The sequence below is a fragment of the Paralichthys olivaceus genome, chromosome 13 (genome assembly GCF_024713975.1).
Source record: "Paralichthys olivaceus isolate ysfri-2021 chromosome 13, ASM2471397v2, whole genome shotgun sequence".
NCBI lineage: Eukaryota > Metazoa > Chordata > Actinopteri > Pleuronectiformes > Paralichthyidae > Paralichthys > Paralichthys olivaceus.
Genome location: NC_091105.1, coordinates 18,050,209 through 18,076,293, shown reverse-complemented (window position 1 = coordinate 18,076,293; position 26,085 = coordinate 18,050,209). Strand labels below are relative to the sequence as shown.

General features: G+C 39.7%; 1 protein-coding gene across 1 annotated transcript; it reads left to right on the top strand.

Moving 5' to 3' along the window:
* Positions 1-2,184: 2,184 nt before the first annotated feature.
* znrf2b (zinc and ring finger 2b) lies at positions 2,185-25,529 on the top strand. Its single transcript, XM_020091016.2, has 5 exons — positions 2,185-3,125; positions 13,281-13,376; positions 18,994-19,099; positions 19,807-19,879; positions 19,982-25,529. Exons 1-4 carry the CDS (start codon positions 2,720-2,722, stop codon positions 19,862-19,864), a joined length of 666 nt encoding a protein of 221 aa, XP_019946575.1. The 5' UTR covers positions 2,185-2,719; the 3' UTR covers positions 19,865-19,879; positions 19,982-25,529.
* Positions 25,530-26,085: the final 556 nt, after the last annotated feature.

The following is a 26,085-nucleotide window of genomic DNA, read 5'->3' as shown; positions in this document are numbered from 1 at the left end:
TTGAGTTTGATGTACATATCTTTATTTGAATTCATGGTATAAGTTGTGTCACATTGTCTAAATTATGTTCATCAGCCTAAATACTCCTCCGATACTCAGCACATAAGAATTCCTGTCATCCATCACCACCAACGCATAAATAATGCTGTCACACTGGCACTTCATCAAAAAAAGAAAGCCATTAGGTCTAATGTAATTATGGTTTTGCTGTGTGGCTGCTGAGCCTCCCTGGTCTCTCCTTCATTGTGCAGGTGGTGATGAATGCTGTGGCCATCGATTGACAACTCAAGCTATTTCCAGACAAAAGAGATTAGAGGGATTATCGCAGTCGAGGGTGAGAAAACCGCTCACCTTCCTCACCCGCCCTGCCAGCTCTGCAGACTGCATAATGTGATTGCTGTTGTTTACAGAATGTACTGTATATCTGAATTCGGAGTTCAAAGCCTTGTGAGATGCTCAGGGGAGCTGTCACTGAAGTTTACTGCAGACTTAATGCCACATTTTCGTAACTAAAATGTAGTTGCTCGTGTTTCACAGCAACAAAAACACAGCAGTGTTAACCACCAACCAAAGACTCAATGAGAAGTGCTTTTTTTGCCTGTGGTGCCACAAATTCAGACCAATCAGACTGATGACATATATATATATATATATATATATATATATTCCATCCTGTTTGAAAGGTGATCACCATTGTCTGGTGTATTCCCCGTCTCAGTGGGGGTGACAGGAGACTCGCTGTCCTGATGTGTTTTCTGTAAACACCAGCTGCTGCTTTCTGAGTTGTGTCCTTTTTTGCTGGAATAAAACAGCAGGGATATTTATATTTCATTGTACAGTAGCATTGACAAACAATTTTGCCAATCGATTGCCTTTGTTGCTAGATTTACCAAATTTTACTTTTTATTTGGGCTGGGCAATATGGCCAAAAATTATATCAAGATAAAAATGTTCATGTCAGTCATAGATAATGACCACAATAAATATCACATTATTATTTCTTTGACATTTACAGATTTATATTTGCTCCTTAGTGTAGGTTGTGGTTTTAAACTTTATACCGCTCTTCTTTTTCTCTAGGTGGTGCCTACTAAAACCTCTCTGACATCCCTCTGCTTCACTACATTAGAAGAAATGTGGCACAGATAATGTCACGCAAATTTTAAACGGGAGTGTTGTTCACTCTCGCGGCAATAAATGATGCTCAGGTTCATGGTCAGCATTTGCAAAATGATCCATTCAGTTCACCTAAAATGTGAGCACTGAGAAGTTACGCTCTGTAAAGTCTAGCCCGTAGAGTCTGTGGGTTGAACAGTATGCAGAAACTGAAAAGAGGAACAACAGCTAAATTGCTGTGTGGTTGAATTGAATCTTGTGCAAATAGTTTGTACTTATATAATGCTTTTCTATTCTTGATGACCACAAAGAACATTTAACAGTATGTTTTTAAGTGGGGGGGGGGTTGCCTTTCACACATTCATACCGTTCATCCATGGGCAACATTTCTTATATGAAACGGGCATTTTGGGGATCAGTATCTTGCCCAAGGACACCTCAGCTTGACGATGGGGAAGACGGATTGAACCACGGACCATCTAGTGCATCGGAAATTTTTAGAGTTTCTTAAAGACAAAGGAATTTAATAGTATCTGGGCAAAGCAATATTCCTTTGCTTGTATCCAAGTATTGTGAAGGGTCTCTGTTGGTTCAATCTCCAGCTCTTCCATTTTGATGTCTGAGAGCCGAATAGCACTGGGGGAATGTATGTGTGATATAGAAGCATTGTGTGAATGTGACCTTTAAAATAAAATGATTTGAGTTGTTAAGAGGTTATCTGAGTTACCATAGCGTTTCTGTCTGCTGCAACCAGTCTGACCATCCTACAGACATGCTGCAGACTGTATACTGGGGGCTGGCTGGAGAAAGTCCACAGAGAGTCCGAAGGCTCTCACTCGAACATCTGCACATAGGAAGAGTTTGTGGAGTTCAATGTTTGAAAGCAGCTTGTGAGAGCTTTAGCATGATCATTTATACAGAGCGTGGCGTAAAGCACTGTGGTATCAAGTACAGGTTACTAGCTCATAGTCTACTTAATACTGATAACAGCCTACAGCACATTTATGAAACTGAATTAAAATTCAGGGCTGTTTTCAGGTGTAACCGGTTGCACCTGGTCTCTTGAGACACTGCAGTGGCCTTATTTTGAAAATCCTCCCCGGAAACACTCGTGAGCTCAGGTGGCTTGACAGCTAACCTGCTCAGACAGTCTGATCACACGGTTCGATGCCGGACCTTCTCCTCCATCACCTCCTACTTTAAAGCAATGTGTTGGAGGCGTGAGGAGCCCGGCTCTCCGCTCCGTCACGCCGCCCAGGAGCCATGGCGGAGCGGACACTGAGGAGGAACCAGCGGCCGGAGGACAGCGGCTCAGCAGCAGCGGCTCAGAGGAACCATCCACGTTATCTGCGGCACGACCACAAGTGTTACTGACGGAATACGATGGTGACGGCGGATAAAGTTTTCCCCACACATGTCAAACATGTCCAGGTCAACTTTCCCCTGACTGACATTCTGCTCTCCTCCAGGGGATCATAGCGACGCAGAGTTAGTTTCGCTCCAGTGTCCGTGTGTCCTGCAGCCATCTGCCTCAGGCGTGAATCTAGCGCACTGTCCCGCAGCGGCTCGGTAATATTTGAAAGCCGAATCAGTGGAGGTCAACATGGGGGCAAAGCAGAGCGGCCCCGCTGCTAGTCCAGCTGCTAACGGTCGGACCAGAGCCTACTCCGGCTCGGACGTGCCCTCCAGCACCTCCAGCAGCAACGGCAGCAACGTGAGCAGGGCTGCCGCCGGAGGAGTGAGGTACCACGGAGCCTCCGGAGCCACGTCCGGCACCAGCCAGCACATCGGGGCCAGGGCCAGGACTGTAGGGGGCTCCGGAGGCTCCGGGACCAGACCTCGGTCTGGGATCAACATTCCCAACAGCAGAGGAGCCTACAGCTCCCCAGAGTCTGAGGGCAGCAGCCCTGAGGAGGCAGCGGACATGGAGCACTCCGGCAGAGAGCACGAAGGTCCCCGGCTGCTGATCGGGTCATTACCAGCTCACCTCTCGCCTAATCTCTTTGGAGGTAAGAGGGCAGAGTGTGCCGCTGACACAACCCAGGACTCACTGGAGTGTGGTGACACATGATGCTGCAGGATGGGGCCCAGGCTCATCTAAATGTTAATGATTATATAGAAAACCAATGAGTCAATGACGAGGGTTTATTGATTATGCAAACCCAGGTTCAGTTCTTTCACTCATTTCTTATACACTTAGATTTCATACAAATGCAGCCTGATGATGCAGATTTAATAAGCAACTTGTTGGTCACAATGATAATCTTACAACAAAACTCAAATCAATGACATATTATTTGACAATGAAAATGATTGAATGATGAATATTTTAGTATTTCAAAATTTCAGAGGAACAACATGAGCTCTTAGTTTCAGCTCTACCACGAAAAGAATATTTTTATAGCCGGAATGATCCTGGATTTTTGAGTCTAAATCTAACATTGATATATCAGCTGATGGTTTTTAATGTAACACAAACATTTTTTACAGATCCTGTTTAAATAAGAAATATGATCAAGAGTGGGATAGGGTAAAACGTAAAGGACAAACTCTGTAAACATTGTAAATGACCTACAATATAGTTTGGCACCACTATTCTGAGTATACCTGCAGCGATCTAGTGTTGGCTGATATTGACCAGTGTACAGTAGTTCTACTGTCTTCTAAAATGTATGTTTTTGGGAACACATTAATCATGTTTTCAGTCCAAACCTTTCCATGTGTGAGTGAAACGGCCTTAATGTTTGTGATTAAAATCAAATCAGAGCTATCAGATGAGTCTGAGAGCAACCTTTCAACATGATTAATACTCAAAAAGAAGGGATGATTGAAAGCAGACTTGTTATGTGGACAAACGGTGCACAGGCAGTGATGGAGATTCTGCCTCATTGGTTTTAATGATGCTCATGTGTGATGATGATGGTGATGATGATGGTGATGACTCAAGATTGCACTGAGCCAAACATTGTTCAAACAAACAACGTTAGCCTTCTCTTGAGAGTCTTCTTGTTGATGTGATTGATCCACTCTGAAGTCATCGGATCGATAAACGTCACCCAGTCCAGGTCTTTGGATTAACTTAAGTGACTCAATCAGCTGCTTTGATGCCATTAAAACCGGCACAGCAGCATCAACAGGTCCCCCACTGCTCCACTCATGGCATGATGACGATAACCAATCAGGAGCCAAAGCTGTTTTCCAATCATCTGCAGTCAATTCTGAGGATTAGCTGTGGTTGTTAGGCTATGCAGGAAAGTGAAGTCTTTGCCTCAATTCGAGAACAGTTTCAGTTTTCAAATGAAGAGGGGTTTTTTTGGCAGGTTTGGTAATCCATGGCTGATAACTCCTTGTTAAAAATGGTGGTACACGTTAGCTCATGGATAAAAGACTCACTAGTAACTGTGCTTTAAAAACCAAAAACCAGGTGTGATATGATAATAAATTGACTGATATCTGAGATCATTCTGACATCATTAATTGTTCAGCCCTCACAGTTGTCAAAATAACCACTGAATTGATTCAATCTATAGTGGTAATGAAGGTCACTCTCACAGATTTGGAGTGACAGGTACACAGACTAATGAGTGAAAGAGAAGTTTTCGTGTGAGGGAAAGAACTGCATTGAATGCTACAATAGCAAACTGTGAGGTCTGACCATCTGCATGCAGTGGAGACCAGTGTGCGAAAACTCGTCCGTTTGGTCAAACTTGGGTTCTGAGCAGAATTTTGTTATAGTGCCTTGTGATGATGAATCAATCAATCAGTCACAAATAGGTGATTAATTATAAACAATTTCAACATTAGAAAGACGCTCTGAGAATACATACATCTGCCAAGGCTTTCAATGTAAATGTGTAGGAAACATTGGAGTTAAGACTTGTCATAAACTGAAGCCTCTTTAAATAAGAAAAATAGGACCAATACAGAATCCTCTCCCCAGACAGGTAGAGAACTTTCTCCTATTCATTTAATGAGGTGTTGCTTAACTTTATGCACTGTCTGTTAATGGCAGGGAGAACCCTGCCCAGGACAAGGTTACATACTGGCTGAAGACTTCATTTCCTGCACAAGCAATATAATGTGATAGTTCAACCATCATGTGTGGGTTGCTGTTAGGATTTCCGTCCCTGTCTGACTGTTAGCCCAGAATGGAAATGTTCTCCAGTCTGTGTGTGTTTTGCATGCAGCTCCCAATTATAGAGTCTGATAGCCCAGCTCTGCAACCTAGTTTTACCAGTTTGACCCAGCAGCATTTTTTAAAGCAAATTGGTGGATTTGCACATAGTGGGCTGGGCACATACAGTAAACCTGGGTTTTAAGCACCTTTGTGTAAAATTAAAGATTTCCCATCTGCTTCTCCAATTCTGCTCTTGCTTCCTGTTTCCTTATATATTTTTTATTTTAATTGGATCGAAAGTTTAATAAATCAACCTTAAATGTTATACAGAGCTGTAAATGTCTCTTAAACACTCGCTGTAAAATTTTATTTGCTATAAACCATTATCCTTAGCTCTCACATTGTTGATTTGTATTATGGCAGCGTGCTAACAGATCATGTCCTCTTCTACGTCCTCTACTCCCTTACTGCAGCAGTGGCTGGTAGCTCGGTCACACTGTGGGTCAAAATCGCAGCCACATCATTTTGATTATTTTTATTTTACCAGATATTTTAAATAAAAGCATGTTAACTGTTTAATTGACATGTTGCCAGAATTAATAAGCCTCCAGAGGAAAGCCACCATCTGACAGGAACATGGATCTCATCTCTCTTTATCAAAAATAAGGTCTCAGAACAGTTTATCAGAAACAGATGACCCAGTGAGGGGAGAGAAAATACCAATAACAGAGCATGTTGCTTCATTTGGACCCGTATCTACGTCATTTTTTAAAATCTCGTCCTGTGTTTCCCCAGTTGCTTCGTCTGTGTAGGTTTTGGGACTGTTGCAATCTTTGGCTGAGGGAGCTGGACTGATGTCATCAGCACTTTCTTGGCAACAGCAGGGTTCCTTCTTTGTGCTAAGAAAGGTTCTTAAAGACACTATCTGAACTTAACTGTGCGCAGGGTGAATGTGCTTGAGGTTCAGACAGAAACTGAATGTGAAGTTACACATTTTACCTCTTTGTATGTACACATACACATTCATTTTCATATAAATAGGTTTGACTGATGAAGGGTTTTTGAACTGAACATTTGGCAATTTTCTCTGTATATATTTTTCTCAACATTGGCTGTGATTTCATTCCTATTTTACTTCCGATTTTACTGAGAGACTGTTTAAAGGGAAAGAAAATTCACTCACCACTGTGCACGCTGGGTGCGTGTTAGCATTGTTACATCCACTAGCATCGCTACTTCTGGTAGTGGACTTCTAGGCTTAAAAGGCGGTGTGTAGTTTCTAGTCGAATTTGGGTGTCGGGCCTTCTGGACACTTGGATGACACCACACAAGCAGTATGGAGGCATGTTATGTTTTTATTTCTGTTGTTTTATTACGTCTGAGTCACCAATTACTTCACTTGTATTGGATTTGGTTGTAACGCTGTTATTCACTGAAACACCCAAAGTGTTTTGTGGAGTAAAACCCTTCACCCACCCCTCCATCAGCATAGTGGTAAGGAGATAATGAGTGAATTTAGATTTTTCGGTGAACTATCCCTTTAAAGAAGCAGAGTCTCCTTGCATAGTGACAATGTATTTGTTGCCTGTCTGTTTTCTGCAGAGCTAAAGCCAGATTGGAGCTGGCCGTGTTTCTGAGGAGACAATGCTCAGTTTGACAGTGTCTTTTTAATGTTTGCTATCATTATTCATGACCAAGGACCAATGATCTGTGGCAGCACTCTGCTACTCAGAACTATTACATTGGGTCTTATTGGAGCAATGTCCGCAGATCAGTCACCACAGCTCTGAGCCATGTTATTGTTAGTGGCTGAGTCAGTCCAGGTTAGCAGAAATCTACCTTGAAGAGATAAGCCTTTGGCTACCTAACCTGCTCTCCTAATCTCTGCTGCTGAGTCCCTTCATTTGAATACTGTAGCAGATGTTTGGTGCTGTCTCGCTGCATGGATGTAGCAGCTGTGGCATCACAGGTTTCTGGAGGAATTGGCTTTGTTGGCTTCCTGCTTGTCCCCCTTGTCAGTTTAAGTTAGGCATTATATCTTGCCTGTGTAATGAGATGTCTATGGATTACTGCTTGTATAAATGAATCTTTAACTTGAGAAGTGTTTGTTGATTCTAGAGGGTTCTCATCCATGCTTCATTGCACTGCAGGCAGGGTTTTGCTTACACCCCTGTCTGACTGTGTGCGTGCGTGTGGGTGTGCAATGTTTGCAAAGTGCAAAGTTTATGCTGAAACTGGCCTGCCTGCCAATGATGGTGAAATCTTTACAGATGTTTTAACAATCACCGACGTGGGTAAGACTTGTTCTGGTGCACATTATGGTCAATCTGATCTGTTTGTGAAGAAGAGAGAGAGAGAGTGCTGTCCTCTTGTTCTTTTCAATGAAAAACCTGTAACTTTTAAAAATGGCAGGATTTAGTTATCAGCATTATTAAAGGATGCTTATCTGCCCTCACATATTCTCTAGCTGCACCCTCCCTCTCAAAGTATATGGTGGAATGGCTGAAAGGGAATGGCGGAATTTACGGGCTTTTTTTTATGGGAGATGGTTTTTTGGTTGTTTTGGTTTAAAGGGGATGTCACTGCTTTCAGACATGCACTGAATGCTGGAGATCCTCAACATTTTCTCCATAGGGACTGTATGTGCTAATGCAAATATCTAAGTGACTTTCTGCTGACCTTCTCAGCCTGCCCCCTAGTATGAAGTCAGCAGAATCCAATATGAGGACACAGCATGGGATCCCTGCTGGATTCAACATGAGCATGAGTGAGGAGTTGATGACACTTCTAAGAAGAAGACACAGACAAAGATGTCAAGAGAGTATATGGTAATAAAAGCAGACGCTGTTAAATTCACTTGATAAATGTAGTGGAATTAATACATTACTTCCTGCCTCTGCCTGCTGTGTCACCCCTCACCTGAATTCTGCAGAGATTTTGTTGCTGTTGTGAACGCGTCTGAGCAGAGAACCCCCCGCTGCATTGTGCATGTGTGAAAGGCAAACTGCTGAGAAGGTTCGGACCCAATTCTCCAGATCCTCCGCAAGACATGTCTGAAAATGGCTTGTGACTCCACTTCCTACTCATTTTGCACCTCCTTGTCATCTTATTCAAACAAGAAGTCTGGTTTGAGCAGAGAGAAGGATAGCTGGGTGGAAGCTGGTCAGGTGCCAGTGCTACACCATTCTGTCAGCCGCCTACAGCTCAGTGGGCCAACCATTCTGGCAACAGTCAGAGTATGCACAGAGCACTGAATTTTATTGTATTAATGATTATATTTATATTTGAACTTCTTTTAACTGACAGAGAGGCAAAGGAAGAGAGAGCATACAGAGAAAAAGGTTTGGTAATCATGTAATGTGATTTAATGCCATATTCAGTACATCATATGTGTTGAGCTACAGTGGCCACAATAAAACGTACACCTCCACAATATAATGTTGTTCAATACACTCAATATACTATGGTAGTAAAGGTCATAATATCAAAATTAGAAACAGTTTATTTTTTTGTTTTATAGACTTTAAAGGTGACCTTGTTGGTTTACAGAAGGTGTTCTTTTCCAGATAACCTAAAATCACCTTTGACTAGAGTGAGATGTTTTGGTATTTCCACTGTTGCCTCAGGGTGCTGTTTGTGTGTGATGCTAATATTTACTGATGGAGAGATGGAGAAAGAGAGTGACCTAAGGAGAAGATTGGGGTATATTAACTTGACAGAAGGAATGGCTCTCATCATTTACCCCATTTTCCCAGCAGCTGAAAAGCATGTTTATTTATAGTCCTCCTCTCAGGCCCCCCCTTCCTATTCCGTCTTCACTCTTCTTCCTCTTTTACTCACTCCAAGTCCCTTGGTGTGCAGGTGCCAGTAATATGAATTATACAAGCATTAGAAGGCCAAACGTTTCTCAACTCAGATATCAATATGATGACCCTCAGTTGTCAACATCGACCTAGTTCCACTGCCTCTGCTTCCCAGCTTTCTGCTCGTGGGTTGACACAGATCCTGTTTGGAATCCACTTAGAGAATCTGAATCATTGAGATTGCTTCATCAAATCTCTTCAGATTAAATCTGTTCTGCTTTTAACATTTGAGACGAGCTAAAGTTATAATTATGTTACTGGCTAAAAACGCTAGAAAACACTGATTCACTAATTGATGTTCACAGTCTGTAGCTACAACTGAGAATGAATTGGAGGGGGGGCTGCAATAATGGATATATTGATTACTAATATATCAGCCAATTTGATTACTCTGTTGATTTAAAGAATAATATAGATAAAATAGAAAAAAAAGTTTCATCGTTTTCAAAAAGCCAATGATATTACTATTACAGGATAAGCAAAATATTCTTAAAATTGAGAATTTTAACCTAAAAATGTCATTTTTTGTAAAAAAAAAAATCTTTCAACAATTAATGTTGCTTCATATAGCAAAATTAAGTGAGGAATTCAGAATGGCTTTGAGGGACTATCTACGTTTCTTGATGTACAATTAGCAATGCAAAGTATAATTTTGCATCAACACTTAACACAGACATCACAAACAAAGTTTGGCAATTTTTAAAATGTTCTCATAGTTGGCCCCTTTCAGTTGGATCCAATCAGTCCGGCGCTGACTCCACTCACAGCTCCCCAGTGAGGGGCCAATCCCTGGGACGCAACAGTTGCCAAGCAACAAGGCTCTGTTGCAAGGCTTCTCTGCTGAGGGAACAGATTTCTTAAGGCTGATGAGGAAATGTTGGATGATGCTGTCTCTGCTGGTTTCTGGGCTCTTTCGGTTGTGATTGGATAGATACACTCACTGTCTTAACTTAAGTTAAAATTCCAGCTCCTATTTCAGAGAAATAGTCTTCAAGATTTTCCTAAAAATATTTATGGACTAATTTAAAATTATCATGACCCACTAGAAGTATGTGGTAGTACTAATCTGCAGAGAACATGTCTTGTTATCTTGTGCGACAGTGGCAGGAATGCAACAGTATTCACACAAAATCTAGCAATTTAAAACCGAAACAAAACCACCCAAAAGCTTTCTTTAGACAACATATTCATGTTATGTCTCTTCCCTATTTGTTCTTCCTCTTATTGACCAATGGCTGCGTATGAAGTTGGAGGCCTCATCTCCACTTCCTTCTCAAGGATACAGGCCACCATGTTGTAATATCTGCCTGACCAATCACGAATCAGTCTCTGCTGTCAATTATGAACATTTCACCCTGCGTTTATAGCATCAACTAACTAATTAAAACCAAACTTATTGAAAACATAAACACAAAGATCAGTGTGATGTGAACCACCTAAAATGGCAGAAACCACCTTTGACGAAACATTTAATTAACAAGTACTTACATTTTTCTTTGTTTGGTCCACGTCCCATTTGATAACATGGATGGGGCAGAGTTTGAATAACTTGCACTGTTGTCAGCCTCAAGGGGACAATCATAATGGGGGTTTTTTTTTGGGGGGGGGACTGTCATGTTGCCATATTTATATACAGTCATTGGTCCTGACGTTTTTTGTCTTGTCTTTTGACTCAGTTTCCTCTTCCGCAGAACAGATAGCCGGAATGTTTGTCTTTCCCCCACTGTCAGCACACATCAGAGAGTAGAGCACTGCAGAGAGGAAGGGGATGTGTGCCCTCTGAAAGACCCTCTCTTTATCACTGCCAGTTTTCAACTTGTGAAATTTCAAGCCTTTTTTGAAAGAAAAAAAGAAAAGAAGATTGTAGTGATGCTAAATGCTCTTTTTTCTGCATATGCTTGTTTGTGTCTGTGTGATAGACTAAACCTGGAGGATAGTGGGAAGATAGGCTGGTTAATAATCAGTGAACTAATCGATAAAATGATGATTCATAAATCCTATTTAGTAGCATGGAGTCCTGGATGTGCTGATTCAGGGGTTGCACGAGAGCTGAGTTCAATAATGAAAGCGAAACCCTGGGATGCTCTCCAAGCAGCAGATCTGATGGACAGCAGACAAGGTGCATATAGAGTGAAAGCTGTGAAGAATTGTGCTTAACAGCGTTAACAATTGTTAAGCTTTGGCCAGTTGCTGTTTAGCAGGACCTTACATGTCACATTGGTCTATGCCAAGATAGTGAGTTAGTGTTTAATTCCAGAAAATAGGATTTATAGGAATATAGTTCCAGATCATTTCTAGTTTCCTGGTGATTATAAAACTATAAAAATATAGTTCTCAGCATAATCCAAATAGGCTGATAAGTATAGAAAACATTGAGTTTACCTGATAACCCTGTTTGTAGCAACATAAAAAAAATCTTTTATTTTAGTTGGTGAGATTTGAACGTGGTCCAACAGTGTCCATATGCAACTATGCAAATACTATCCAAATGTACACATGAAGCTTTCTTCATACAATGGAGTCTTGTTATTGCGGTTCCTCTTTGTTGTTCTTCTTTATGAAACCATAAATGGTCATAAAAGATGCACTCAATACTATATCATACTGCTCATCAACGTTTTTGATTCCCACGCTTCTGTCAGCACATAATGGTGGTGACTTGTTGTTTGTTTGAATGGTGAGAAAACACAACTTTTTAATAACTTTCTTTCTGGAATTTTCTGCTGAGAATTCAAGACTTTCAACATTGTGGATAAGTACCTTGAATTTACTCTACATTAACTGGAAGTTGCTGCCACAAGAAAGCAACTCACTGTGACATAACCTATTGGTTTTTCAAATGCACATAGACGTTGGCCTTCAACGCTCTTTGCCAGAAAGCCTTTGCTCATGGTTAATATAGTGAGATGGTCTCTTTAACACAAACAATGATATTTTCTTGAATATATAACCAAACTATGACCAAAAAAGAAAATGATTTTATTTTACAGTTGTGAACTGCTGCTTTTAAGCCTTTAGGTTATTTTGCACAAGTGACCATCTCAAATGTGCAGGGCTCAGTAAAAGCAAGGGATGGGTCTGACTGGGAACCTGAGCACACTAAACTCGCCGACTTGCACAGACAACCTGATTGCACAATACTCACTTTAATGCTCATTTGTAAAGATAGCTTTTATTCCTTCACCCAGGATGTGGACTTTAATCTGAGTGCACATACTGCTGCACCAAGCGCTGACAGCTTTGTGTGTATGGGGAGTCAAATGTCAAACATTTCTACTGTAATGTTTCTTTTTACCAAAAATGTTGTTGCAATGGAAACTTTACCTTAATACTCATATATATATGTGTGTGTAGGTTTTTCCATGATTTGTAATTGATTACAAGGCTGTTTGTTAACAAGTTCAATGTTAAAAACCTTATTACCTTTGCCAAGGAGCTTATGTTTTGCATCTATCCATTGATGGATTTGATTCTGAAACTTGGCAAAAGGACTTGAAGAACTCATTAAATTTTATGGCAGATCTGGACAGAACGGGCAGATCACAAAGTTTCCGTTGCTATTTTTAAAATTGTAAGAACTAACAGTGTTGTTCATCAGTCTCTCTTCTCCACAAACAGATGAATCACAACTAATACAATGTTTCATGCTGTCTACCCTCATTCAGCTTTTAGAAAAGATGCATGACTGTCTGCTGCATCATGTGTAATAAAAGAACAAACTACATGACAACACTTCTCTATATTGCAGACATTATGTCCACACTGCATTTGTGCAAGTGTTATATTCCATGAGATATGATTGTTTTGTGAATTAACAGTATCTATAAATAGAGATTCTATGGTGCCCTGGTCTGTGTGTGTTTTCTGCAGATACTCCAGCTTCCTCCCACAGTCCAAAAACATGCAGCTTAGGTTGATTAAGACTCAGTGTGAATGGTTATTGCTCTATATCTCAGATGGACCGGCTGCCTCTCGCTCAATGTCAGACTGGATCGAGCCCCTTAATAGATGGATGGATTCTAACATATGTTCGAGTCAGGTTAATTCCATTTGTTTTAAAAAGTGTTGCATCATAATAATGGACATCATAAAGCAATTCTTTTTCTGAATGTTGTTTTCCACCCCTCCATAGATGATCTGATTTTGTTTTTAATTATTTTTTGTGTTTTCCTTTTTTCCTGCAGGCTTCAAGTGCCCTGTGTGCTCCAAGTTTGTGGCCTCGGATGAGATGGACCTTCACCTGGTTTTGTGTTTAACCAAACCCAGAGTGACGTATAACGGTAAAACTCCTCATTCCTATATAACTCACACATGCAAACACATGAAACTGTAATAAGAAACTGACAATTCTGTGTCTAAAACAAAAGCAAACTATCGAGACACTCGGAAGAAGGTGATATGAAAACTGCATTCAAATTTGAAGTTAGCCACTTAGAGAGAGAGAGAGAAAGAGAACGAAAGACTACTACCCATCACCTGAAGTTCTTTATGTCACCTTTAATATAATTACAACCTTTCTGAGATTTCTGGTAAAACTACTACTGTACTGTGTCCCGCAGCTATTCTGTTTTTAAATGCGAGCAGTAAGTGAACCTGCAGTGTGTTTTTTCTCTCTTATGTTAGTAAAGTTATGATCTTGATCATTACAATAATCAAAATCATATATAGCCTATATGCATGAATACAAACAAAGAAAAAAAACACTTCAATTAGTCTGGCATTCCATGGTGATGAAGCTCAAACCCAGGATTATCCTCACAAACTATTTAAACCCTCTGCTATGACAAATTTACCAACATAATATTTCTAACCCATTTTTTTTTACAACAGAAGTCTGGTGCCACTGGCTCAGATAGAGTGACTCTTTTTTTTTTTTAAAGTATCTGTTTCTAATTCATGACTTGTACTGGTATCGAAACCATAATTTTGGTATCGTGACAACACTACATGGGAATTAAGACTTTGATGCACAGTATGATCTGCCACAAAATGTTTTCCAGTCTGTCCAGAATACAGCACAGAGAAAAACAAAGAGCAATTGTCAGGAACAGCAACAGAGGAGAGCTCTCTCTTCCAGGACTGACATGAAACAGATCCTGTGTGTTCAAATCATAGCACGTATATTAAGATGGATGATACATCTTCACTTCCTCCCACTATCCAAAAATGAAGCCAAAAATATCCTGGTTAAGAATACTGCCAACTTGTGCCATTGTTATCATTTGGATCCAGAGTCTGCATAGTTCACACTTCAGTAGCTGTTACACACTCGATCGCCTCAGTCGTCTATTGTGATATTTCATTCTTTTCACAGCATCAAATAACTAATTAAAATGGAACTTGCTTATACATACACCAGTTTGATAATGGCTACCTACAATGACAAAACCATCTTTGAGAAAAATGTTATTTGTGTATTTTGACTTTTTGTTTGGTCCATGTCCCATTCACTAACATGGAGGAGGTGAGATTTATGACCTCTACTATGCTTCACTTGGAAAGAGCCGGCATCTTGTACATCTTTATATTTCAGCCTATTCCATCATGATATGGACAATCATGGTGATAAAATAATAAGTACACTGTAAATATGAATGAAGAATATGGATCCAGGAGAAAAAAAGATCAACGTTTTCACTTATTCAATAAAATATCTTTGTGGCTACTTGAAGGATTGGCACAAAACTTTGCACAAATATTTATAGTTTTCTAAAAATAAATCCATATGATGTTGGTAACCCTCTGACTATTGCATGGATTGTCTGGTTAAGTCATTTCCCCCTCAGGATGAATAGAGATACCTTTAGTCCAATACTATGGTTTATGACCACATATCTGTTGAACCGGTGACTTTCCCATCATCCTCAGCAACATCTTACACGTTTAGCCCTATTTATCGATGTTAGCATAATAACATCCAAAACTAAGAGCACAGATCTGTTAGTGCTGCCCTGAAACTTAAAACATGTGCCGAACATGTCATTGAAGTCTGCGTGTGTTTGTGTGTTTGTGTTTCATGGTCACTGAGTCCAGAGATCACAGCTGCTCTTCTGTGTTCGTGGCCATTCTAATAAGATAATCAGCTGCTCAGGGTTTCCCACTGTCTGCATCCTTCACACGCACACACACACACACACACACACACACTGACACACACTCTCTCTCTCTCACGCAGACACTCTATAATTTGCATGTTTGTTTTCTTTCTGCCATCCAAGGACAGGCTCCTAATAGAACACATACTCACCACCATGTGCACTTTATCAAAAGTCATAGCAAATAATCATTTTCAAACAACACCACACTGAGCAGTGTTTACTCTTGATTAATGTACGTGTCTACTTTTGTCACTTGTTAACCGAACAGATACACAATATAAACATTAATCTTTTTCATTCATGACTTCATAAAAGGAGCCATCTGTCAAAAGCAAAGGTACAAGGTCTGTCTCTGTGTGTCTCCACAGAACTGCCTAATAGAGCCTGAGATTTTCATGACCTCGTTTCTGATTTAAAGCTGCTGGGAAACAGGCTGATGACATTGTTGTAAATTAAACAGCCCAGACAGAGAGAGCAGAGGTCAACCTGCTGCAGTAAAAGCTGCTCTTCAATGCACCTGATTCTGAGTGTTTGTCTTTAAAGAGATCAAATTCTCTAGATTTTTTTTCAAATATCAGGGTTGTTGCAAGAAAGGAAAGTGCGTCTCTGACACAGACAGACGAATACAAATCTGTGACTATGTTTGACCATTTTCACACGCAATTCCAGTAAACCTGAACCTCTTAAACTGAAAACCATCATGGGACAGAAAAACTAAGGCTTGGTTATCAAGTTTTTAATTCAAATTTAATTATATAATGCATTGCAAAGTAAATCAAAGCTGAGTCCCTTCATATCAGAGGTAGAAGATTCAGATTTATTCAAATTTCTCACAAACATTCATTTGGGCTTAAAAGATGATGTAACTAGATTTTGGTCGTCAAAGCTCAAAAGGTGAAGGTCACATGACCTCACTTTGAGTTGTGAACGTTATATATCCGGAATGTCCAAAAGAAATAACATCTGGCACAAACATTCACTTAGACTCAAGGATGACCTGATCAGATGATCTCAAATACCAAGGTCCCTTTGACCCTACAGAATAATTTCTTGGTCTTGTGAACGCAACATATCGGATACAAATGTTCACTTGGCCTGAAGATAATCTGATAAGATTGCGATGGTCAAACGTTAAAGGTCTTGGTCACAGTGGCTTCATGACATGTGTTTGACTTCTCTGAACATGAGATTTCAAGTCTGCCTTTAGGGAAGTTCTTTTCAATATGACCAGTTGGCACTTGGACTCAAAGATGAACTGATTAGATAAAGATAGTAGACTGAAATTGCTGATTGGTGGAGGCATATAACTGAAGAGTGGTCATTCTACATTGTAAAGTAACAGTAATGTACATAATAACTGAACTGATGATTTGTGAACATGCATGTGAACTTAAAAAACAAGAAACAGATTCCTCTATTTCACTGTATGTGTATGTACTGATGGAGACCAGTGAACTTAAGCCTCTGATATAAACATTTGGCAACAAGACAAAAAAATCAGTTTAACTCTCCCATCTTTCTCTCTGTCATTCGACCGTGGGAACGACTTTCAGACACCGTTAGTATATTAAAGATGTTTTTCCTCGGCTGAGCTGGATGTCATGTGCTACAGCCCATAATAACTGGCTTTTCCAGGCCTATGTGGGTTAATCCACAGTTACATAAGGCCAGTCCTAATGAATGTGTTGTGCTGCAGGTGATGGGTTTAATGGTGCACATGATGACTTTCACTTCCTGGTTCAATGCTGTGCATAGCAGAGCAAAATGAACACTCCTCAGTGTTTATGCATAAACACACACACACATTCTTGTTTTGTTATCTTGGTTAGGACACTCATTGGCATAAAACATTTGCCAGCTCCATACTGACAATACTGACCTGCCGCTGCAGGATGGTTGCCGCTGCATCAGGGCAGGTGCACATTGCATGTATAGAGTGCTTGTATCGTGCCGTACTGCCCTGCCGCATGTCCATGCTCTCCCACTAATCTGCTCTCACTTTGCATGTTAACGGTGGACCAAGGTTATTATTGTTTTGAAATTTTCATTACTTTTTATTTTTATTTAGTTTTTCAGTTTGCTTTTTTATTTCAGTTTAGTTTTAGTTAGTTTTAGTCTTAGCTTTAGTTTTTACAGGTTTTTAGAGAAAGCTTCGACTTGTAGAAGCTGAAAAAGGATGAAACAATGTGTGACACCAAATATGGTTTATCAAGTCCTTTATTTCATTCTTTAACCATCATCATCATCAGGCAGTAATCGAGGGAGAACATGAAACAACAACAAAAACGAAGCCAAATTTATCTGCAGTTTAGTTTTAGTTAGTTTTGCATTGTTCATTGTAGTTTTCGTTTTTTTTGTAATTGTTTTTTTTTTTCTTTCAGTTAACTAAATTATTTTTTCATTGCTAGTTTTAGTTTTAGTCTTAGTTTTCGTTAACTATAATAACCCTGCCGGAGACACCGTCACCAGTCAGAGCTTCTAGGGACCCGAACAGTGCTGATGCTGCATTCTAGACAACTCAGATGTTGGAATTTTCCAACCTCCTAATTTCTGTAGTGTATACTACACTTTTCTCTCTGCTGCTGTAACATGTAAATTTCCCCGTTGTGGGATGAATAAAGTATATCTTATCTAAATCTAAAAAGTGTAATGGAAAACCACTCAAAGTTTGAGTGTTGGATGTGTGAAATTATCAATAATGACTCAAAACAACCCAGAATATTAGTCAGTAACTCAAGAGGGAGATGCATTATTCTGCAATTTCTCAGACAAGATGAGTTTTAGATGTGTGAAATTCTCAATGCTGAGTCAGAACAGCCCGGAGTATTAGTTGGTATCAGTGTTTGACTGAAATGTGTCTGAAAAGAGTCCTGGAGGGGGGTGCATTATCACAATTATAATTTTGGGCACCCATAAATAATATAAATAAAGAGGTAGTAGTAGAGACATTGCTTAATATAATGTATACCAATATTTAACAATACTACTAGTATTTAATGTCTATACATATATAAGTACTGTAGGCTGTGGAAGTAGAGTGGGCCGTCCACTAACCAGAAGACCAGTGGTTTAATCCCACTCTTCCCCATTCCCCGTACTGCCTTGGGCAAGATACTGAACCCTAAAGTGATGAGTATGATAGAGAAAATGTTGCACATGCATGCACTGCAATGAACTTTGAGTGGTCATCAAGACTAAACAATTTGCTGTACAAGTACACATTTTATGAGTAGTACACACAAAAGCCGGTGGAGTCACACTGGTGATTTTACACAGGTTTTGTCATGTCTGTAATGTATGGAGCGTTTTAATGTAATCCCTCTAAATTTGCCTACATTTTAAATTTATTTGTATTTATTTCAATTAAAAAGGTTGTTTATCTGGTTTCTTATCTTTCATAAAAACATGAATTCTGTATTTTAATTTGGCAGGATGTTTTTATCAGTATGTATCTGTAGGCAAGTATTGATAAAAATCAAATTTGCATCTTATTCAACAATTACAGTGTGTACCTGTAATAATAGACGTTTTGTTCTGTTTGTCTATATTGTATGTTCTGGTGGCTGTATATTAGACATGGGTATATGAACATACATGGAAGTAGCAGAAAGACTGCTCTGAACTTTAATGCATCCATTAATAACAAACTACAGCCCTCAATGTAAATATATTTTAAGTACAAAAGGTGGAACTAGATCAATCCTAGATTTAACATATATTTGAGGTGTTTTCTTACAGAGGTATTGCTTTATGAAGGATCCTATCATTTTTGTGATGCGATTTGTGTGTTGTCTTACAGAGGACGTCCTCACTAAGGATGCAGGAGAATGTGCGATCTGCCTGGATGAGCTGGTGCAGGGAGACACCATTGCTCGCCTGCCCTGCCTCTGCATCTACCACAAAGGGTAAGATGCTCAGTTCAGGAAAATGCTGCATCACTTTATTTCTTTTATGACACACAGGGTCATAAAATGAGTTTTATTCCAGCACATTTAATGAGGTGATTCTCCAACACACCTCCACAGCAGCTTCTGAATGATTGATATAAAGGTGTTTTGTTATGAGGCGTAAAATTATATTTATTCATTACGACAGAAGCTTTTTTTTTTGTGAAGGAACTTGTTTAATGTGTTAAAGGTCATATTAGTGGAACATGTTATTTAGCAGCATACTGGTGTGCAGGAGTTCATGTGTCCCTGAACTGTCTTTGTCATGTGGGAGCTACGGTATATAGTCATTAAGAAGTACATTTAATGCGGATCAACAGCAGTAGTGTAATTATTGTTCTACTCAAACAGCCTCTTTGATCCATGCTTGCAACACAGAGGTGGCACGTTTTATAGGTGGAGAAAAACTGATTGCTGATAGAATATTTGTTAAGAGGAGCTTGCAGGTGCATTAGAATAATAAATAATTTCTACCACAGTGAAATATGTTTTCCTTTTGTTTTCCAATATGGTTTTGGATCTTTGCATGAGATATATATATATATATATTATATATATTATAACTGTTTTAAAAGTGAGTGGAAAAAATGTATGAATCCACAAAAAGTTCATGATGGAGATCAAGTGGATCCAGTTTCACTGTAAATGTACAATATGTCTTCTAGATGTATCGACGAGTGGTTTAAAGTGAACAGATCGTGTCCGGAGCATCCGTCAGATTGAAGCTTTTTTGCACAGGTAAAGTGTTTGTCACATACAGTGATAGATTTTCAATATTTTGTAAAAAAATATTTGTATCATTTCATAATTCCAAAAACTCTCTTGGTTGTTTGATGGCAGGTACCCACAATGAAGGATCTACTAGATTAAGAGTGGATCCTGGGAGACTGCAGGACACTGTGACCACTATGATCAGTTAACCACCCCACCCTCAAAAATAATGTAGTACCATGGTGTGCCAAATCTCATTGAAACGATCTTCAGGGATACAGACTTTCTGTTTATGTTCGAGTTGCACATCCACACTCCACAGGACCAGCCGCTCTCCAACTCACATCTTCTGCAGCCCTGACGCGACAGCCACACAGGGCGCCATGACAGGCACTGCTCTTCTTCCTGACGGCAGGTATGAGCATTTTCTACACCGCGAAACTGGAGGAGAAGGACACGGTCTTGCACCCGGCGCAGGATGGAGGGGGGGGGGTGTCAGGGCGATGATGAATTATCTTTCCCCCCTCCGACTCTGTCCCACACCTCCTCCCTCAGCATCTGTCTACCAGTGCCTTGTCGTAGTGAAGCCCAGCCGCAGCAGGGCAGCACAGAGGAGACCACACTGTTAGCAGAGCCTGGGTATATACTAACCGCACTAACCTGCAGGACCATCTCACCTCAACTACCACTCTACCAGTCCAGAACAGAGCCAGAGACAGGACGGCAGCAGACGTGTGTCTGCATCAGCAGCACAGGAAATATAAAAACTAAAGCTGCTGTAAAAATGGTGCCAACACACACACACACACACACACACACACACAATCATCAGTGCTCTTGTGGAGGTCTTCAGCTATAACAACCTATCCTCACTTACCTGAACATATGACTGTTGCTGCAGCTGTGACAAAAAAACTGCAGAGTTTCTCATTATGATCAGATTTCACTGGAGCTTCTTCACCTTATAAAAAGATATTTTTCATGCTGCAATAATATACAACCTCTTCGCAAGAGATTTTTATTTACAGTGACATTTTTGAAACGTTTCTGTGCTAAAATAATTTTTTGTGTAATGTTAATACATACATGTCCTAACATGAAAAATATTTTTTTGTAACGTGAATAGAATCTCATAATGACATTTTTAAATGAGTGAGAAGAAGCTTGAGTCAATTTTTTGCTGCATTTTGTTCAACAGTGACTTTCAGTCAAAACATATGTTTTTTGACTAGAATGTATCCATTGTATTAATTATAACACTTGATCATATTTTCAGCAAGTGAAGATAAACATAAAGAAAGTAAAAAAGTAAAGACAACTTTTTTTTTTAATTTCACATTTTACTTCACTTTATTTTTCGTCATGCAGATGAATATTTACTGACTTTAAATCTCAAACACTCAAATGTCGGGTGCTGGGAATTGGAACAAATCAAACACTGTAATAAGAATGGAGCACATAGAGCAGATTGCAAGGTGTGGTTGGTTGGATTATTTAAAAGGGGTCAAATACATTAATAATATTACAAGACAGACATAAATTAAACATAAACATGTCAACAATAAAATACAGATATTGGAACATAATGTAATATATTCCGCTTCAGTGACAGTGCTTTGTTTGTTCTTATTCTGTGCACCTGCCTCTACGTGGTTGGGCTGCACACTGAGGAAGATTCAGCGTTACAAAATCAATTTCACTCAACAAATGTGAACTTCAAGACATTATTTTCAAGGTATTTCTGGGTTTTACCTTGACTGAGAGTTGACAGTAGAGAGACGTGAAAGGACATGAACCAGTACCAGGTTCAGGGTTGTCACCTCAAGCCTTACGCCATCAGGGCAACACTATTTACCTTCAGATGGAAGTGCAGATTGTGTTGGTTTCAATGCACCAGGTAAACAAATGGTACATTAGTCTTAACAACAAGCATCTGGTCTAATCAGCACTGAACCATGTGGACAGGTTGTGGGAGGAGTCTCTTTGGTTGTCGTCACGCCAGAAGTCACTAACTTGCTCTGCTGTTTATCGGTCGACTAATCTGCTGCTGTTGTCAGGTCCTGGCAGCTTCGATCAAACCTCCAATTAAAATGCTCACATTCATTCAAACCTCTTCATGTCTGCGAAGACACAGGACTGATCCAGCCTGTGTCGGGGGGGGTTTGGGTTTACCTGAAGACCTCTACCATGGAGGCAGAACAGTGTACAGACTTTAGATCTCATGAGAACTGTCCCAGTTGACGCAGAGGACGGCCTCGTCAGTGTGGACCCCAAAGCTCCAAACCTGTCTTTGAATGTGTGATCCTTTTCCATGACTCAGAATCCAGTGCTGGTCCCACCACCCTGAAGATCATCTTTTATTTGGAGAAAAACAAACAAACAAGCTGCTTCATTATTTCCTTAATAGCAGCTTTAAAGCAATCTGCTCCATGTGGAGCTTCTGAATGAGTTCATGATGATGTTTTCATTCGGCAGTGAAATGTCCCATATGTCCAGGTACTAGACGCATGGTAGTGTGAGAGGGGGCAAGGAAAGACAAAGCATTATCCTGGAGACATAATGTATGGCTACCATTTCTCTGATGCTACAATTCTGTGCACGTCCGTGTCAACCAGATGCTTGCGTCCAGGTTCGTCTTCCAACTGGTCAACAGCAACAGAGCAGCTTATTTTCCAGGTCATTCCCCTTTAACCAGAGAGGAAGTAATCAGCCGCTAAATCCCAAATCCACCTCTCTCCTGTCTGTCCCACAGTAACCTGGGCTCAGGTCAGTGTGAGACATTACACACACTCCCAACACATGTAACATCGAACTCTGGGCATACAAAGAAACTTGTAAATTACATACTATATAAGTGAAGATCAGTTGACTGTTCATTTTTATCTCAGTTACAAATACAGATCTGACTGCCTCAAGCTGTGGGCTTCTTCAGTCTTTAGACAAAAGCCTTTGCTGTTGGCTACGCTCTGTTGTTGACAAACTGACATCACTGAGTAACCTGGGCTGGAATCAGTGGCATGCAGCGCTTGACTCGTTGAAGCTAAAACCAGACATCAATTAGAAGAAAAGCGAAGTGAAACCTCTCCTCACATCTGATCTCAGAACAGTGTCTGTCCTGTTTGGTTCTTTAGAGTCATCATGTTATGTACTGCCCTCTTGTGGTGGCGCCAGTGTTTCGTCTCTTAAAACTAGTTTGACTCATTAATCGTTTCTGTCTTTTTCATAGACGTCTGCGTCTAGTGTGTTGTCAAGCTGTGCTGAGATCAGTCATAGTACACACATTATTTTACACATGTGCAGATGTGTGTGAAAACTGTACTTGCACATTAGAAAATGACTCCAACAATCTCAGATTATTACAAACTGTTTTTCTAATCTCTTTGTTCAATGTATGACGGTGAGGTATTTGGAATCATGAGGTGTGTGTTGTTGTTGCAGACCAGCTTTTATAAACTCATTTCACAAAGGTCTGTTCATCCAGGGGCCCTGAGCAGGATACGTTAGGAGGCCCTACATCATAGTGATCATTCATTTATATGTCAGAGAGCAGAGATAATCTTTTCTTTAGTTTGATAATATTAGTTTTACAATCATTATATTATATTTTGATGTTATTTAAAACATGAGAACATGACAGCCATTATTCTATGAATTTGACTGAAAGTGAAGGATAAAACAACTTCATTGAATCATAGCTTTTATTATAACCATTATAAGCATAAATCAGCCCTGGCTGAAAAACACATGTCCCCATGTTCCATAAAAATGACACAATCCATTAATTGAACATACAACTATATGTATCAATATTAATATGACTGGCTTGTTGTCATAAAACCACAAACTGAAAAACACTTTCCAAAGAAAAGATTGAGGCTATTAAGTTTCATTTTGAAGAAATAATTGTCATACTTCTTCTTCCAGCACAGGGAGAACAGGCAGTCCAGCATCATGAGGGGGAAGGAGAGTTTGTTGTGGTAGTTTCAGTTTTCCTTGGCGGTGCAGTAAACAGCTCATTGAGTTGGTGGTTGTGGGCCAGACAGTGGTTGAGGAGGGTATGTAGTTTGGTTCTCTTTGTAAATCCCCACACAACAATGGATTGAATAATACCACATTTCACAGAAAGCCTATGGAGCCTGGACTTCATACATATATATATATATACAATAAAAAGGTTTTTAGTAGCTGTAATTATTCCCTCTGTTCGTATTGGCCATTATATTGTCATATTTTAGTTGATCTGAGATTAAAATGTCTAACTCAGACTGCTGAGTTAGACATTTTAGCCATTAGCGTTGTTGTAAGTCTCTGAAGCTCCTCTCTCATACATCTGACCTGGCACGAAACAATACAGAAGAGTCTCTAATGTTATGGACCTGTTGTTGTATTTAATATTTTTTTATACATTGCAGCATTACAGTCAAACAACATCTCTATTTGTCAGACAGCCGGAATGTTTGCTTATTGTAAATATGAAAATCTTTCTCACTGCTATCTTTCAGTAGTAAACAATAAGAGTAAGTTGTATTATGGGAAGTTTTGTATCCAGGGTGACTGGGGGCTGAAAGGACCATTTCTTTTTCTTTTTCCTGTGTTTGGTGGGAGTGCAATCCTAAATTACTGGAGTATCCTTTTAAAGAATTACATCCTGTGTATAGTAATACTTGAAACATTTTTATCTTTGTTTGAAGTGTCTTGCCCTTGGATAAGAGAGAAGGAGCCTGCTGGGTGACGGGAGAAAACAATGGAGGAAAGTGTTGAGTTTGGAGTTTTGGGATCCACACTCAGGACTCATAATTACTGCTCCATCACATCACACGCAGAGATTAGCTGAGCCCTGTATTACCCTGTCTACAGAATCTGCTCCAGAGTCATGTAGTGTATGGAGGTGGAAGCACAAGGACACGTCACAGGGCTCGTACTGGACCTGCAGCATCATCATGTTCTCGTTTAAGTCCTTTTGTCGCTGTTTTGAAAGTTAGAGGGAAAGTGAGACAGATCTGGCCTTAATAAAAATGATGACATTAATTTATCTGTGCTCATATTTTTTATATTGATCTTAACTTTCTGCCTGAAATAGTGTAATGAGTCACCCCTCATCCAAAGTGCAGAGACTGAACCCTTTAGCTGAAGATTCAAATGAAGAGTTACAGAGGACAAGGCCAGTGTTAAATTCAACAAATGATCGGCTTGAATTCTACGGTGTAGGAACTTTTTTATGGAGATATCGGTGTTTGTGAGATTGCACAGTGAGTTCCAACCAACAGTGGTGTACTGAAGTTTGTTAGGGATTGGGAAGGTCTTTGACCTGCACTGGGAGAACTGTGTATCGAGCTGAAGCACTGTCCTAAAACAAGCCTCGTATGAGAAACTCTAGAATCAGTCAAGCACTTTTTTACCATTTAATTAATTTTTTTTTGCCAGTTCTGAGCCCCAACAAGCATTACCTTGTATAATGTAACAGAGAATGTGTTCTGTTCAATATGTAACAAACACATAATCACAACGTAAAATGTATTCAAATATTTATTTTATGTAAAACTATGTACAAAAAGCAATGAAGAGTGGATCATTTGTATACCAATAATTCTGTTTTAGTTACAGCATTTTTTTTCCATGTTTCTTTGTGTTTGAAGCTAATCTGAATTTTTTAAGTAAAAAGTTCAATCAGTCTGAAGAGTGTTTTATTTTTCCACATACAAATCTGTCTGAAGTGGAGCTCAGTTCATTTGACTTGCGCTCATATATAGTATATATATCAGAAGCAAAATATTTCAGAAGCAAAGGGAGTGAAACAGAATAACAGGCCCTTTTCACTGACATTCAGATATCATTTCTGTGACAGTGATGCTGGTAATATTTTTACCTTGTTGTTTCCTGTGTCCATCAGTCTCATGCTCTGCTATTGCCATGCTGGCTCCCTGTCATGGCCAACATTTACACATTCATGACACATTTTAGTAATGATGCCCGACCAGTGAAAATATTGCTTGTGCTAGGAATGGATCGGGCAGTATTACAGCAGCAAGAATCAAAAAGGCATCATCAAGTAATTAGAATCAGGCAATACTTTAGTTTAAGGAATATCAAAAATATTGAGAAATATGAATGCAATTCAAAGTATAATGATGAGTCCAACAAATGGCCGACAGTATGATCTTCGTCTGCCCCATTCCACACGCCCCAAGTGTTGTTGTGCAGGACACTGAACCCCAAATTGCCCCTCATGTCTG

Excerpts from the sequence above, each read along its gene's own strand:
- znrf2b (XM_020091016.2), top strand. The coding sequence starts at position 2,720 with ATGGGGGCAAAGCAGAGCGGCCCCGCTGCTAGTCCAGCTGCTAACGGT. Across the intron at positions 13,377-18,993 it reads ACCCAGAGTGACGTATAACG|AGGACGTCCTCACTAAGGAT; the intron begins GTAAAACTCCTC and ends GTTGTCTTACAG. Across the intron at positions 19,100-19,806 it reads CTCTGCATCTACCACAAAGG|ATGTATCGACGAGTGGTTTA; the intron begins GTAAGATGCTCA and ends TATGTCTTCTAG.